This window comes from Bos taurus, chromosome 29, assembly GCF_002263795.3.
Source record: "Bos taurus isolate L1 Dominette 01449 registration number 42190680 breed Hereford chromosome 29, ARS-UCD2.0, whole genome shotgun sequence".
Classification (NCBI taxonomy): Eukaryota; Metazoa; Chordata; class Mammalia; order Artiodactyla; family Bovidae; genus Bos; species Bos taurus.
Genome location: NC_037356.1, coordinates 2437347 through 2453287, shown reverse-complemented (window position 1 = coordinate 2453287; position 15941 = coordinate 2437347). Strand labels below are relative to the sequence as shown.

Here is a 15941-nt window from a genome sequence, read left to right as displayed (position 1 = left end):
TGTTTTTAAAGGTTTGTGTGTGTGTGTCTTTTTTTTAACTGCCTCAAAATCTATAATACTTTTCCTGGAAGAGGGGTTTTCATCATGTTATGTAGGCACATGGCCACCAAAGCATTCCCTAAACCATTTGTTGACAGTTTTTTTATTAGAGTAGTTGCGGATGTTTGGGTGTCATTTTTCTGGGGCAAGATATCATTTGACACCTTGGTTGCTCCATATGGAGATACGGCTGGAAAATGATGAGTTGAGTAACCCAGCCTGTGATAGTCATCTGCTTTGAACAGCTCCATGAATTTTTCCTCTCATTTCCAATATTCAGAGCTTAGTGGATAAGAACAAGGTATATATAGTTGTTTTTTTTTTTTTAATAATTTGTTTGTCAAAAAGAAAACAACTATAGCTGGCATGTGCTTCATGCTGGGATCAACTTATTCCATTTCAAACTGTGCACTGTTCTAATAAATAAATAAATACAGTTTATGTACCTGCTTATACTATTAAATATTGTTACCTAAATAATTCCAGTCTGCCTTTATTATACAGTAAGAAGAAATAGATGGAAAAATTTTTTATAAACCTAAGCATATCTCAAAGAGTATAAAAAATCCCAACTGTATTTCTAAAGAACTTTTTAATGGGCATCTTAATAAATATCAACATAAAGCTGGGTACCTCAGTAGGGTCTATGTTGTGTATTTCTGTGATAGGTGAAACGTGAGGGGAAGGATGTATCTGCTTTTGGGATATTCTACCTGAGTCCTTTCTACTGAGCAGCATCCCCAGAAACTTGCTTTTAGAAGCTCACTGTAGACGGTTTATTTTTGTTTTAATTGTTGTTCAGTCACTCAGTCGTGTCCAACTCTTTGCAACCTCATGGACTGTAGCACGCCAGGCTCCCCTATCCTTCACTATCTCCTGGAGTTTGCTCAGACTCATGTCCATTGAGTTGGTGATGCCATCCAACCATCTTATTCTCTGTCATCCCCTTCTCCTTCTGCCCTCAATCTTTCCCAGCATCAGGGTCTTTTCCAATAAGTCGGCTCTTTGCATCAGGTGGCCAAAGTATTGGAACTTCAGCTTCAGCATCAGTTCTTCCAATGAATATTCAGGACTGATTTCCTTTAGGATGGACTGATTGAATCTCCTTGCAGTCCAAGGGACTCTCAAGAGTCTTCTCCAACACCACAGTTCAAAAGCATCAATTCTTCCGCGCTCAGCTCTCTTTATAGTCCAACTCTCACATCCATACATGACTACTGGAAAAACCATAGCCTTGACTATATGGACCGTCATAAATAAAGTGATGTCTCTGCTTTGTAATATGCTGTCTAGGTTCGTCCTAGCTTTTCTCTCAAGGAGGAAATTCATGGCTGCAGTCACTGTCCATAGTGATTTTGGAGCCCAAGAAAATAAAATCTGTTACTACTTCCACATTCTCCCCTCTGTTTCCATGAGTTGATGGGACCAGATGCTAATCTGTTACATGGGGAGGAGGGGTAGGCAAAATCTGAGAGCATTTTAATTAGATTAAAAAACACAAGAAGGATTCCTTATAATTATGTAATCACCAAAATGTTGTCTGATTTTGCTTATTATTAAATACTATTTAAATTAAAAAAAATGGGATGAAGAATACTTTTGGAAATAATGATTGTATTTGTTGTCTTGATGGTGGTGATGGTTCAAGGGTATCAAAACTTACAAATTGTTTTCTTTGAATGTGTATAGTTATTGTATGCCAATTATACCTCAATTGAAAAAGTAAAAAGGAATGCATGGTAGTAATTAAAAAAAGCAATGGGCTTATATGATTTTGGTAGTCTTTGGAAACCTCAGAAGTGAGTTTTTGCTTGATAGAAAAGCTCATTTTTTAATTGTGACCATGTGGATCATAATTAGCTGTGAAACACTGAAGAAAGTGAGGAAATGCTATCGCTGGGCATTAGTTGCTTAATATGGTTAATATGGAGCCTTGGATGAATCTTAAAATAATTGTCAACACATTTCCCAGTCATTCTTTTCTTTTTGTCCTCAGATTTTTGGATCAGGAATGATGCCTGAACACTGTGTTCCAAGATACTCATTTGCACTTCAACTTAATGAGTAAATAGCCATAAACATATTTCATATTAATGAGAGAGAATTCTAACTTCTAGAGGACATGTCTGATGTTTCATTAAAAAATAGAGTAAAAATTCACCCATATATTTTAATTTACATTAGTGGGTGCCTCTCATCCAAGGATTTTTCAAAATCATCTAAATGTCCAAAGCCAGTAATACACCATCTCCCAGTTTGACAGGTGCAAGAAAGGAGATTTAAGTGATTTCCAGGGACCACAGAACAATTCTGTGACTATAAATCTGTGTGTGTGTGTGTGTGTGTGTGTGTGTGTGTGTGTATGCAGATGCTTGCTGTCTGTGCATGTGAGTGCATGCATGGTGGGTGATCAGGCAAGGTACAGACAAAGCTGACCTACCTTCTTTGATTTTGTTCCTTGTTAAATTTTCTTTTTAATGGACTAACTTTGCTGTTCCCCAAACCAGCCAGATATTTTCATGAAAAGGTATCATGGGCAGTCACAAAGACCAAGCAATAATATGCCACATGACTGGAGAAGAAAATAATATCTAATAAGACTTTCCATCCCAAACTTCTCACCTTCTCTCCTCACCCTTACTTTGGGGTGTGGCTACTATTTGCAAGGCTTTGGGGTACTTATTTTGATTCATCTTGGTTTAACATATACTCAGTATCTATTAACACTATAATATGTTGCAAACTTTGTGCCAAACACTCAACATGCATTTAATTACATGATCATCATGGCACTGAGATAGGGGTGATAAAACTAGGCTTGCTGGGTTTAAACACATTGTACAAGGTCAAAGAGGTGGCAAGTAATGGAGTCTGGATTCCGAAGCGGAACATTCAAGGCAGGCAGACCTGGGTTCTCCAATTAGCCATGCAACCTGGAACAGGTTACATACTCACATTTGAGACTTAATGCCCTCATTTATGGAGAAGGCAGTGGCACCCCACTCCAGCACTCTTACCTGGAAAATCCCATGGATGGAGGAGCCTGGTGGGCCACAGTCCATGGGGTTGCTAGGAGTCGGACACGACTGAGTAACTTCACTTTCATTTTTAACTTTCATGCATTGGAGAAGGAAATGGCAACCCACTCCAGTGTTCTTGCCTGGAGAATCCCAGGGACTGGGGAGCCTGGTGGGCTGCCGTCTATGGGATCGCACAGAGTCAGACACGACTGAAGTGACTTAGCAGTAGTAGCCCTCTATGAGAGAATTAGAAAGTTTGCAGGGTTCTTTGGTGGATAACTTTAGACCTAAAACTTCAACATCTGTTGTACAATCTCCCTTTGAATCACTTAGCTGTTTTGAATTTTAGGCAACTCTATTCTGGCCTGTTTCTGGACAGATGCTCTCCTCCCTCCACTTGGCAGTTTGCTTAGTCAAAATCTGTAGGCCATATTATGTGCCTAATATGGTCAAAACTCTAACAGGAGAACCAAGGATAGAAGATTCAGGCCAGAACAGGAGAACCGCTTCTTCACCCCGTCCATGGATGTTTTTTACAGTGTAACAGTTTACAGGAATTCCATGCTTTTCATGAGTATCCTAATTACTTTTAGAGCTTTTATAAGCTGAGCCCCAGAGTTTTCCCATCACAGTGGTAAGTACTTAAGAGTTCTTGCAGTAAGTTTCTGCAGCTTTGGTGCTTTGGGTGAGGGCTGTAATGATATTCAAGAACACTGTGTTTTCCTTTGACTTTTCTGGCACATGTTTGATATCCTGTTTGGCGCTTGTTTCAACCCTGAAATGAGAAAGGTGGGAAGGAGCAGGCTGGGCATTTTTCTGCTCCTAATTTAAAATGCTTGTCCACGAATATCCCTCAAAGTGGCTCAGAGTTTATTTAGGGCCCTCTGTAGAGTTCTTGAGGGACCTAGAGCTCATGCAGAAAGTATGTTTGTATGGATTATGGTGTCTTCTCTGATTCCTTTGGAATAACTGTGACATTTGATTTGTAGGGGAATTGCATCAAGGAGGCTTATATTTTTGCATGCAAAGCAGTTTCCATCCCAATAGGCTAAAGAACACTTGAAAGGTCTTTTTCACTTTTGTGAATGAACAGATAAAATATTGTGTCCTGGGAAAGCTTTTGGTTGCATAAGAAATCAATGCAACCTCAGGGTAAATGGGAATATTGCTGTGATTGTGCACTGATTTCCCAGGCATCATGGGAAGTGTTTTGACCTCTGCCCACTCTCTTCCCATTGCTCCCAGCTGTCTCGTGTGTGTGTATGTGTTTTGTCCACGCTGGAAATTCAAATAAAGTATTTGTGAATGTGATTATACATCTCAAATGGTAGACGAACTAGTTAGTATAGTTTTGCGGAAAATAATGTTCTGATGTAAAGAGAAACATCTTGATTTTGTATTTTTTTTTTTTTTTCATTTGCCATTATTACTTAGCACAGCCCTTCTCTATTGGAGATGATTGGCTTAGTCTCTTCCCGGTTTGCTCTCTCAGTCACTCTTTCCCTACTCTCTCGTAGGAGTCATCTCTACAGCAGACATTCTTGATCGAGAGACAACGGGGTCGTACTGGCTGACCGTGTACGCCACAGATAGGGGTGTTGTTCCACTCTATTCCACTATTGAGGTCTACATTGAAATTGAAGACGTGAATGACAACGCCCCGCTGACCTCGGAACCTATTTATTATCCTGTTGTCATGGAAAACTCTCCAAAGGATGTATCGGTCATTCAGATCCAGGCTGAGGACCCTGACTCTAGTTCCAGTGAAAAACTGACCTACAGGATTACAAGCGGGAATCCTCAGAACTTTTTTGCCATCAACGTCAAAACAGGTAAGGGGGTGCTTGTATGACTTTTTTTTCAGTTGTTAGTCCACCTTTTAAATTCACAACTCTGGTATTTGCTGTGCCTTTTTATTTATTTCATTGTGTGGAGAAGAGCATCCTTCTTTCTGGGAACAGTTTCTGAAAAGGTGAATGTTCTTCCAGTCTGTTTCGGTATGTTTTAACCTCAGCTGAATGGAAGTGAAGTGATCTAACAGAAATTAAGAGGCTTTCTCAGAAAGCCTTAGGTTTGCTTTAGTCATAATTATAAAAAATGGCTCCTAGACCATTCAGAGAGCTGGCTGCTTGCTCTCGCTTTCTTAGGAGAACATAGCCTAGGCTATGCTGAGTTCTCTCGCTATCTGGCTTTGTGATGCCTCTCCTTCGAGACTGCCTCCCTCACTTGGCCTTAATCCAGCTCATTATAAATAATCTCCTTAAAGCCTTAACTTTAAGGCCCAGATTGTTGTGATTTCTGTATTACCCATCAATGAAGTGTTATGTTTAGAAGAGCTTCCAGTATCTAAATCTTTACATAAAACACACTTTTTTAATTTTCTGGGTTTTTGCTTAAAAGTTTCTAGAGATTGCAGAAAACTATACTTGTTGGCTAAGGATCAGAAAGGGCAGGTGTGGAGTTGGTTGAGTGTATTCTGAAGCAAGAAGCAAGTATATAGCACTGGAAAAAAATGCTTTGCAGAGGAAATCTCAGAAGTTCGTTGCTTTCTTGTGATTTGCCTCTTCTTGATATGTACAAGAGGGTGAAATACTCAGTGAGAGCTGAGATGGATGCAGTTTTAATTAATTGAAATTTAGAAGAATATAAAGATATTATTGCTGTTTCCCACTGGGCAAGTTGATGTTGGTCAAAAGTTAGGCTGGGTGATGGAGGTATGTTGGTGGGGATGTGTTCTGCTTTCTTGACAAAGTCCTGATGAAGTTGATAGTTGTTTTTCCTGCCTGTATTTGTTCGAGTAGAAACATACTGCTGACCCCAAGCATTTTATAACTGCCAGATTCCCATTAGCATAATGTAAAGAGAATGCCAAGGATTTTTTTTTTAACTATTGATTTTTTTTCTAACTATAATATGAGTAGGTTAGTCATTTTGTTAAGCAGAGTTCAGCATTTGAATAGCTTTGAATCCGGATCCGACCCTCATTTCCTTAGAAGACAGAGTAGTCATCAGCCACCAGTGTCTGATCGAGGCCTCCCTGAACCTGAGGAAGGGCCCAGAGAGCTGGAGCCACGCCCATCCCTTCAGCACCGCCTTAAACCCACACAAGTGAGGATGCCTGCCCTCCTGATTCACCTCTCACTGTAGCCAAGGACTCTGCAGTATGGTGAAAGAGAAATGAATTCAGATACTCTAGCAAATTAACAAGAAGAAAGGACAAAGACAAAAAAAGTCACAGAAAAGAAGTTGAGGACATGGCCATCTTCACATTTCACTCCCCTGTGGAATCTGAAACACCCCAGCTAGATTCTGAGTCTTCTCTCTTGATTCCATTGGCATTTGAGTCAGTAAGGGCAAGCCCAGTGCCCTCTTTTGCAAAAGACACTGCACAAGGCCAATGTCAACTGGTCTCTTCCCGCACTCATGGCTGAAATTAAGGAAAGAATACATGTCACAGGAAGAATTTGGGTTGGAGGTGAAGACCATAGAATGAACATTAGTTGCAGAGAGCATGTAGACTCCTGTAACTAAAGATGTCTTTTATACAGCTTTGAAAAGTTTATGCATAAATTTTCAGAAAGTCCTGTATTATCAAAATTTGGACTGCATTACATGATAGGAACTTCATCATGGTTATAATTTCCCTGTCCTTGTTGTAGATTTTTAAAAAGGATTTGTTCCAAGAATGACAATTTAGACCAACTTTTCTAATAGTCTAAAAGGAACGCATGGCACACTTTGTAATTCTCAGACACATGATAAAAAAACATTGGATTTTGTTTCTCCATTTAGTCATTCACCAAGCGTGTACTGTGCCTTCTGGCTTACAAACAAGATCTACTTTATAGAGTTATAAACTCAAGAGATGGCCCACGCTTATCAGGGACCCAAAGGTACATGAAATTAGTAAAATGACAAGCATTTATGATAGAGTGAAAGTAGAGTGAGAGAGTGCAATAACTGATTATGGTGGAAGAGTTTCACTCAATATGGGGCAGGTGAGAGTGGTGGTCAGGGTATACTTCATGGAGGAGGTAACATTTGGGGTTAGAAGTCCTGGTTTTCAAAACCTTGCTCTGTACATCTAACTGGGAAGCACCATAAACTGCAAAGAAAAACATAGACTAAATCAGACTCTCTGTGCTTTATGAGCTTGGGCAAGTTATCGAACCTCTCTGAACTTCATTGTTTAGTGAGAAAGGATTGTTGCAAGGGATAGAGAGGCTCTCATGTGAAGTGGTCACCACAGTGGCTGGCACATTGAAACTGTGCAAAGAAAGTTGGTACCCCATCTGACTGCTGTAACTGATTACAGGCACATCATTTAATCTCCTAGGGCCTCAAGTTCTTACCTAGAGAAGGAAAATGCCTTGCTTTCTTCATACGAATTGCTCATGAAGTTTCAATGTCATGATGTGTTTGAAGGCCATTGGTGAAATACAAATCTCCAAAAGAATCATATTATGGCTGTTCCTATTTCTGTTGGGGTGCATGGAACCATAAGCCTGGTGTAACTCTTGCTCTAATAATCCTGTCCATGGAGAAATTTCCCTCCAATTCAACAAACCCTCCAATGAGACGCTTTAATTTGGGGCATACCTCTTATTTCTCTAAAGCCCTTTGTCTGCAATGGTTACACTAATATAACATTTTTCAGGAATGCAGGGGAGATGTACCTAACTGGTATATTTAGGTAAGATTTATGCTTTAGATTTTTTTCAACTAGATGTGGACCTGGGTAAACTGACCTTTCATTCCTCTGTGGTAGAGCTGAAATTTAGAGAGTTTCGTTTTGCTTTGGCAATGTGCTCCATAATAAATAAGGATTAAAATGATTAATGCAAACTCAAATAATGTCAATGCTTAGGGTCCACAGCTTGCAGCAGATAACAGATGTCCTGAACTTGAGAAGGGAGAGAGAGACAGAGATTTCTCTGATGAACACTCTGTTCTCTACCTAAAGAACTGTTTTGTTTTGTTTTTTTTTTTTCTACCAGACCTAAAATCACTTAAAGTCAGTAGTCTGTGGACTTTCTCCAATAATTCCTGTGGCTTAAGAAGGAAAACAAAAGCTGTAATGCTCCTAGGTCCTTTCTGGCTTGTACAGAGAAACCTTGATTGATTCCAGGCTGAGCAGTTGATTTCAATCAAACGCAGCTTCTAGGCAGGGCCCTGCCTTGGCTTGTCAGTAACCGGAGCCCTGCTCACGTGTTCTAAGCTGGAGACACCCAGCAGGCTGGTGTTCACCTGTCTCTCTGGGTGAGCAGGAACTCGAATGCTTTCTTCCAGCATTTGTAGTGAAATCCAAGCTGGCCACTGAGTGGTCGTCCAGGCTGATTCTGGGAACAGGTGTGGGAAGTTCCTCTAGGATTTCAGAGTGTTTACTGTAGTCTTGTCTACAGTATGGAAACCATTTAGCACAGTGCCAGCATGCTAGCATTTAGTAGAGCACTCAATAAATGTTGTTATTATTATTCAGTTCAGTCTCTCAGTTGTGTCCGACTCTATGTGACCCCATGAACCGCAGCACGCCAGGCCTCCCTGTCCATCACCAACTCTCGGAGTCCACCCAAACCCATGTCCACTGAGTTGATGATGCCATCCAAACATCTCATCCTCTGTTGTCCCCTTCTCCTCCTGCCCTCAATCTTTCCCAGCATCAGGGTCTTTTCCAATGAGTCAGCTTTTCGCATGAGGTGGCCAAAGTATTGGAGTTTCAGCCTCAACATCAGTCCTTCCAATGAACACCCATGACTGATCTCCTTTAGGATGGACTGGTTGGATCTCTTTGCAGTCCAAGGGACTCTCAAGAGTCTTATCCAACACCACAGTTCAAAAGCATCAATTCTTCTGTGCTCAGCTTTCTTTATAGTCCAACTCTCACATCCATACATGACCACTGGAAAAACCATAGCCTTGACTAGGCGGACCTTTGTTGGCAAAGTAATGTCTCTGCTTTTTAATATGCTATCTAGGTTGGTCATAACTTTCCTTCCAAGGAGTAAGCGTCTTTTAATTTCATGGCTGCAATCACCATCTGCAGTTATTTTGGAGCCCAGAAAAATAAAGTCAGCCACTGTTTCCACTGTTTCCCCATCTATCTGCCATGAAGTGATGGGACCAGATGCCATGATCTTCGTTTTCTGAATGTTGAGCTTTAAGCCAACTTTTTCACTCTCCACTTTCACTTTCATCAAGAGGCTTTTTAGTTCTTCTTCGCTTTCTGCCATAAGGGTGGTGTCATCTGGATATTTGAGGTTATTGATATTTCTCCCAGCAATCTTGATTCCAGCTTGTGGTTCCTCCAGCCCAACATTTCTCATGATATACTCTGCATAAAAGTTAAATAAGCAGGGTGACAATATATAGCCTTGACATACTCCTTTTCCTATTTGGAACCAGTCTGTTGTTCCATGTCCAGTTCTAACTGTTGCTTCCAGACCTGTATACAGGTTTCTCAAGAGGCGGATCAGGTGGTCTGGTATGCCCATCTCTGTCAGAATTTTCCACAGTTTATTGTGATCCACACAGTCAAAGGCTTTGGCATAGTCAATAATGCAGAAATAGATGTTTTTCTGGAACTCTTTTGCTTTTTCCATGATCCAGCAGATGTTGGCAATTTGATCTCTGGTTCCTCTGCCTTTTCTAAAACAAGCTTGACCATCAGGAAGTTCACGGTTCACATATTGCTGAAGCCTGGCTTGGAGAATTTTGAGCATTACTTTCCTAGCGTGTGAGATGAGTGCAATTGTGTGATAGTTTGAGCATTCTTTAGCCTTGCCTTTCTTTGGGATTGGAATGAAAACTGACCTTTTCCAGTCCTGTGGCCACTGCTGAGTTTTCCAAATTTGCTGGCATATTGAGTGCAGCACTTTTGCAGCGTAATCTTGTTAGTCATCCTGTATTCCCCATTAGAGTTGTTTGTGTAAGTTGCAAGCATACTGCTCCCTAGATATGTACACACACACACACACACACATATACATGTGAAAGTGAAAGTGAATGAAGTCACTTAGTCGTGTTCGACTCTTTGCTACCCCATGGACTGTAGCCTACCAGGTTCCTCTGTCCATGGGATTTTCCAGGCAATAGTACTGGAGTGGGTTGCCATTTCCTTCTTCAGGGGATCTTCCCGACTCAGGGATCAAACCCGGGTTTCCCACATTGTAGATAGATGCTTAACTGTCTGAGCCACCAGGGAAGTCCCCTATATATCAGATCAGATCAGTCACTCAGTCGTGTCCGACTCTTTGTGACCCCATGAATCGCAGCACGCCAGGCCTCCCTGTCCATCACCAACTCCCGGAGTTCACTCAGACTCACGTCCGTCGAGTCAGTGATGCCATCTAGCCATCTCATCCTCTGTCGTCCCCTTCTCCTCCTGCCCCCAATCCCTCCCAGCATCAGAGTCTTTTCCAGTGAGTCAACTCTTCACATGAGGTGGCCAAAGTACTGGAGTTTCAGCTTTAGCATCATTCCTTCCAAAGAAATCCCAGGGCTGATCTCCTTCAGAATGGACTGGCTGATACACACACACACACACACACACACACACACACACACACACACATATATATTCTTTTTCTGATTCTTTTCCATGGTAAGTTATTATAAGATATTGATGGGCTTCCCTGGTGGCTCATTGAATATGGTTCTCTGTGCTGTACAGTAGGTCCTTTTTGTTTATCTATTTTGTATATAGTAACATGTATCTGTTCATCCCAAACTCCTAATTTTCCCTCCCTTTTCCACTTTGTTAACCATCATTTTGGTTTCTGTGTCTGTGAGTCTGTTTCCGTTTTGTAAATAAACTCATTTATATCCCTTTTTTGGATTCCCCCTGTAAGTGATATGATACGATGTGATATGGTGTTCTCTGTCTGATTTACTTCACTTAGTGTGATAAGCTCTGGGTTCATCCACGTTGCTGCAGTGGCTTCCCTTCCTAGTCAGTGTGTAGCGCTGGAACCTTCCATTGGGTTTTATAAAGTGTTAAGTGGGCTGTGTGTGCCTCTGCTATTCTAGACCTCAGGCATTGGTGGAATGGATGATAGAACAGAAGTATAAGACATTACTGCATTTAGGGAATTTATTCTCTTGGGAAAAATAGGCCCATCATGCATACAATGCATTTTAGCAGAGTGTAAGACAGATTATTAAAAAAAATAATAAATGGCCAAACTCTGTGGAATATAAGTTGTGAAGAAAGTGATACGTCAGGGTGGGGCAGAGTTCAATGCCAGCTGGAGTGGGAGAGGATGGTGTGAGGACTTGAAGACCCCGGAAGTGGGAGGCCTGAGGAATGGATCAGTCTGCAAAGAGAGAAGTGAGAAAATTACTCAGGGACTGTGGACACGTTAAGCTGACCTTGAAAGCCCATCCGTTGCTACTTGAGCTAGTTGGAGAGGCTTTATATCATTAAAGAAGGAATTTTAAAAGACTTATAAATGTCTGGAATGTTGGAAGATATTTGAGTAGCAACTATGCACATCTCTTTTATTTTTGTTTGATAATATTTAGATTTATTACAACCTTGGGTTTTATGTCTACCTTCTGAGAGGCCTAGTAAAATAATTTTTTAGAGAGGAAAAATCATGACTAAGAGAGACCCCTTTATTCTTTGCTTTGCCTCTGTCAAACATCCAACCAGGGTTAGCTTATGCTGTGTTGAAACCCTGCATCTCTGGAAGTGAGCCTTACTTAATCCAGACCTTTTGACGGTTGACTATCCACGGCATAGACTTTCTAAACTCCTTCCTGCAGTTGTGATATCTCCCTTTGGCCCATGTTCTGGCCAATGGCGTCTCCAGCTACCTTTGAGAGGAGGTGGAGGCTCAGCTTTCTTTCACTTTGTGTGAGCGTCGTGGCGTTGACCTGACCAAAGACCCCTGATGTGGAGGATGACTCACTGCCATCTCTTCTTAGGGGAGTTGAGAGGAAGATTCTCTTCAAAAGCATGTCTGCTGTAGGAATATATCAAAGCCTAACCTTACCTATTGATTCCCTTGGGCTTAGACAGTCTCCCTATACAAATGGGAGGGATACATTATTAAAACATTGGATGTCATTAGTTTCTGAACTAACTCTAATCAGCTTGGGACTTTCCTGTGGCTCATTTGTTAAGACACTACGCTTCCTGCTTCCACTGCAGGGGACAGAAGTTCGATCCCTGGTTGGGTAACTAAGATCCCATGTGCCCTGCAGCGTGGCCAAAATACATACATAAATAAAAAGCATCAGTGTGCCTTTTGGTATATGGTTTAAGACAAACCTGGAACATGTTATCCAGAGGGGTAACTGAGAGAGGAAACTCTAGACCATACTTCAGCATGATGATAATTGCTTGGTAGGCTTGTTAGACTACAGATTCCTAGGGAGGAACTCAATAATTTGCATTTCTAAGAAAGTCCTATGTGATGCTGACATTGCTCCCCTGAAAGCTTGGTTCCCAAGCTTCAGGACTTTAGTATCCAAAGAAAAACAAAGGAGGGAGGTAACACAGTGCTGAGGGATGTACCTGAGACAGGGCAGCCAACTTTATCCTTTATCCATACATTCTTGCCTTCCAGAGCTGGGATTCTGAGACTTGACCATGAATGCAGAGTGCTCTCTGTATCTGCCCCTACAATCAACTCTCATAGCTGTCAGATACTCTGATGAAGTAGGGAAAAATGAAAATCCTGTCTCTTTAATGGTCCATGAGCTAAAACATTGTGATTCCTAAGACTGGTTAATAAAAATCTGGGCTATATCAATGTTTGGATACCCTTTTATTATTTCCAAATATATAGAATTAAGCAGAAACCATTGCTAAATGGAATTCAGAACTACTTTAATGAATAGACAAACCTTCGGAATTAGTTTATCATCATAAAAAGAATGATGACTCAGAAGACAGGGGTGCTCAAAAAATAATCTAACATCTTAGGTAAGCTAAGCCTTCTGTTGATGCCCAGCTCTCTTCAGTGATAATCTGCTTAGGAAAATACTTTTTCCTGGAAAACAGAAGAGGACCTTGCTTTATAACATCAGAGATTAACACACACACACACACACACACACACACACATTGAGGAACAAGGGGACAAATATTGATGCTTTTTTTTTGAGTGAACATTGCAGAAATCTCTTATTACAGTCTCTTGTTCCTTATGCCTTCCTAGTGAAAAGCTAAATTCTCCTGAATGGGGAGAAATGACCGCTGGGTGATGAGTTGATATTCATAAGTCCGGGCACAAAGCAGATAATGCAGCGAATGAGTATGTATGAAACTGTAAATCACCCTCGCCCCTTCCTTCAGCCATGAAAGGAGGCCTTGTCCTATAGAACATTAAATTGTGTTCATTTAATCCAACAAGTCCAGTAGAACAAATCGGCCTCATGCAGATTTATCACAGGAGGTTATTTAAATTCAGCGGTGACCTTTGCATCCCTGTGAATGTGCTTCACAGGAACAAGGACAAAGGGAACTTTTCTGCACTGTCGTCGTGTCTCTGGGGAGACTGCGTTTCCCCATGAGATCGACTCACAAGTGTGGACTAGGGGTTCGGGGCGGTTCTGAGGGTGCAGAGGGCTTGCTGAGGGGGGGCGGGTACATCACAAGGGGGGTGTTTTCACCTAGTGTGGACTCTGGCTGCGCCTTCCTGTGGCCTGATTGTTAGAATGGCTGTGAATTTAAGTACGGATTTCAGGGTTACTCAGCTTCAATCCCTTTGACGTTGGGGACTGGGTAAGTCTTTGTTGTGGGGGGCTGTGCTATGCATTATAAGATGTTTAGTGACATTTCTGGCCTCTCCAAAATGCCACTAGCACCGCTTCCATGAGCTGTGACAGCCAAAATACCTCCAGACATTGTCAAACATCCCCTGGGGTAAAACTCATTGGAATATTTGGAACTCATTGAAAACCATTGAACTCACGTGGCATATTTTCTGAGACTCTGTTTCATATGCCCTTAACAAAAAAACCCTGTGCCAGATGAGTGACTTATTAGGGAAGTGTGACGGTGTTGTTAACATTTTCAAAAAGTGCATGTGTGCATATATCAATATATAGATACAGTTGCATATATATTAATAATAATCAAGTGAAATAAAATGAAAAAGGAGGAAATCCAAAGGTACCCCTAATTTTCCTCTGACTCCAGGTTCCTTGTGTTTTAAAGATTTTATGAGTATTTGAAATCAAATTTATTGGCAAAAAAAGAACAAAACAATAACTTCTAGCAGAATGAAAGTGGATGAAACTATCGTTTTCTTAACTCTCAGTATTTGGAAAGGATTTGGCTGGTGACAAAATCCTCATCAAAGTCAGTTTTGTGCAGCATTCTTCAGGAAACAGCATCAAGAGATTATTTTGAGGGTCCCAGGGTTTATTCCCTTGAAATATTTAAGCAGCTCCATATCCCGTTTCTGCTTAATGTCAGCTTTCTAACGGATAAGTGTGTGGATTGTTTCTTCCCTGGAATAAAAGTGGGTGAAAAAGAAGAACCCAAATCCGTTGGCCCTCAGCCAGAGATTCTTCAGTCCTATATCTAGATTAGGGCTCTCCTAACTACGCAGTGTTCATTTATAAGCCCCAGAGAACTGCTAGATCTGTGGGGACTCAGAACCAGTGTCTGAGATCATCCTCCTCGGATACACCATAGGATGAAAAGACTCGGCTAGGTGAGAATTGGTGTCTCTGTAAGTATTAGGAAGGAAAACTTTGACCACCAAAAGTAAGTCAAGTTTTTACGGATGAGGCTGCTAGTTAGGCAACAGCATTCATGAGAAACAGATTCGGTTCTTTGAGTTAATAAGACTGTTACTTGGGAAAAGGATTTTCAGGTGTTGAGTTCTATGAAACCAATTCCAGGGGATCTTGGGCAAAACGGACAGAAGCCTGAGCAAGCACAAGCTGGAGGGAAGAGATGGCTGTCTGGGAACAGACCCTAGGCATGCAGGTGGCTCAGAGGCCCCTCCCTGAGGGGTGCGTGCATGCTAAGTACCTTCAGTGGAGTCCAACTCTTTGAGACACAATGGACTGTATCCTGTGACCATGGGATTCTCCAGGCAAGAATCCTGGAGTAGGTTGCCATGTCCTCCTCCAGAGGATCATCCCAATCCAAGGACCGAACCCTGTTCTCTTTTCTCTCCTGCGTTGGTAGGCAGGTTCCTTACCGCTAGCACCACCTGGGTTGGATGCTGCTTGTTCTGCCTACTGCTTATTCAGCAATGCTGTGGTATCACTCATGTCTCTGTGCTGTTGCATAGAGAAAAGCTATGACAAACCTAGACAGCATCTTTAAAAGCAAATGCATTACTTTGCTGGAAAAGGTCCATCTGAATCCCAGGGACAGGGGAGCCTGATGGGCTGCCGTCTATGGGTTGCACAGAGTCGGACACAACTGAAGCGACTTAGCAGCAGCAGCAGTCAAGGCTATGCTTTTTCTAGTCATCATGTATGGATATGAAAGTTGGACTATAAAGAAAGCTGAGTGCAGAAGAATTGATGCTTTTAAACTGTGGTGTTGGAGAAGACTCTTGAGAGTCCCTTGGACTGCAAGGAGATCCAACCAGTCCATCCTAAAGGAAATCAGTCCTGAATATTCACTGGGAGGACTGATGCTGAAGCTGAAGCTCCAATTTTGACTTTGGCCACGTGATGCGAAGGGCTGACTCATTAAAGAAGACCTTGATGGTAGGAAAGATTGAAGGCAGGAGGAGAAGGGGACGACAGATGGATGGCATCACCGACTCAACGGACATGCATTTGAGCAAGCTCCAGGAGATGGTGAAGGACAGGGAAGCCTGGCGTGCTGAAGTCCACGGGGTCACAAAGACTCAGACATGACTGAGTGACTGAGCAGCAATGCCTGTGCTGCTGCTCGGCCTCTCTCGT

The 15941-nt window shown here is 41.8% G+C and overlaps 1 protein-coding gene across 3 annotated transcripts in view; it reads left to right on the top strand.

The window, feature by feature from the left end:
- The window catches only part of FAT3 (FAT atypical cadherin 3), a 645819-nt gene that overhangs the window by 184188 nt on the left and 445690 nt on the right, over positions 1 to 15941 (top strand). For all 3 annotated transcript variants that reach the window (XM_024987225.2, NM_001206882.2, XM_059882979.1), the window contains exon 2: positions 4577 to 4891. In XM_024987225.2, the coding sequence (XP_024842993.1) occupies positions 4577 to 4891 (315 nt within the window). The remainder of the gene's footprint in view (positions 1 to 4576; positions 4892 to 15941) is intronic.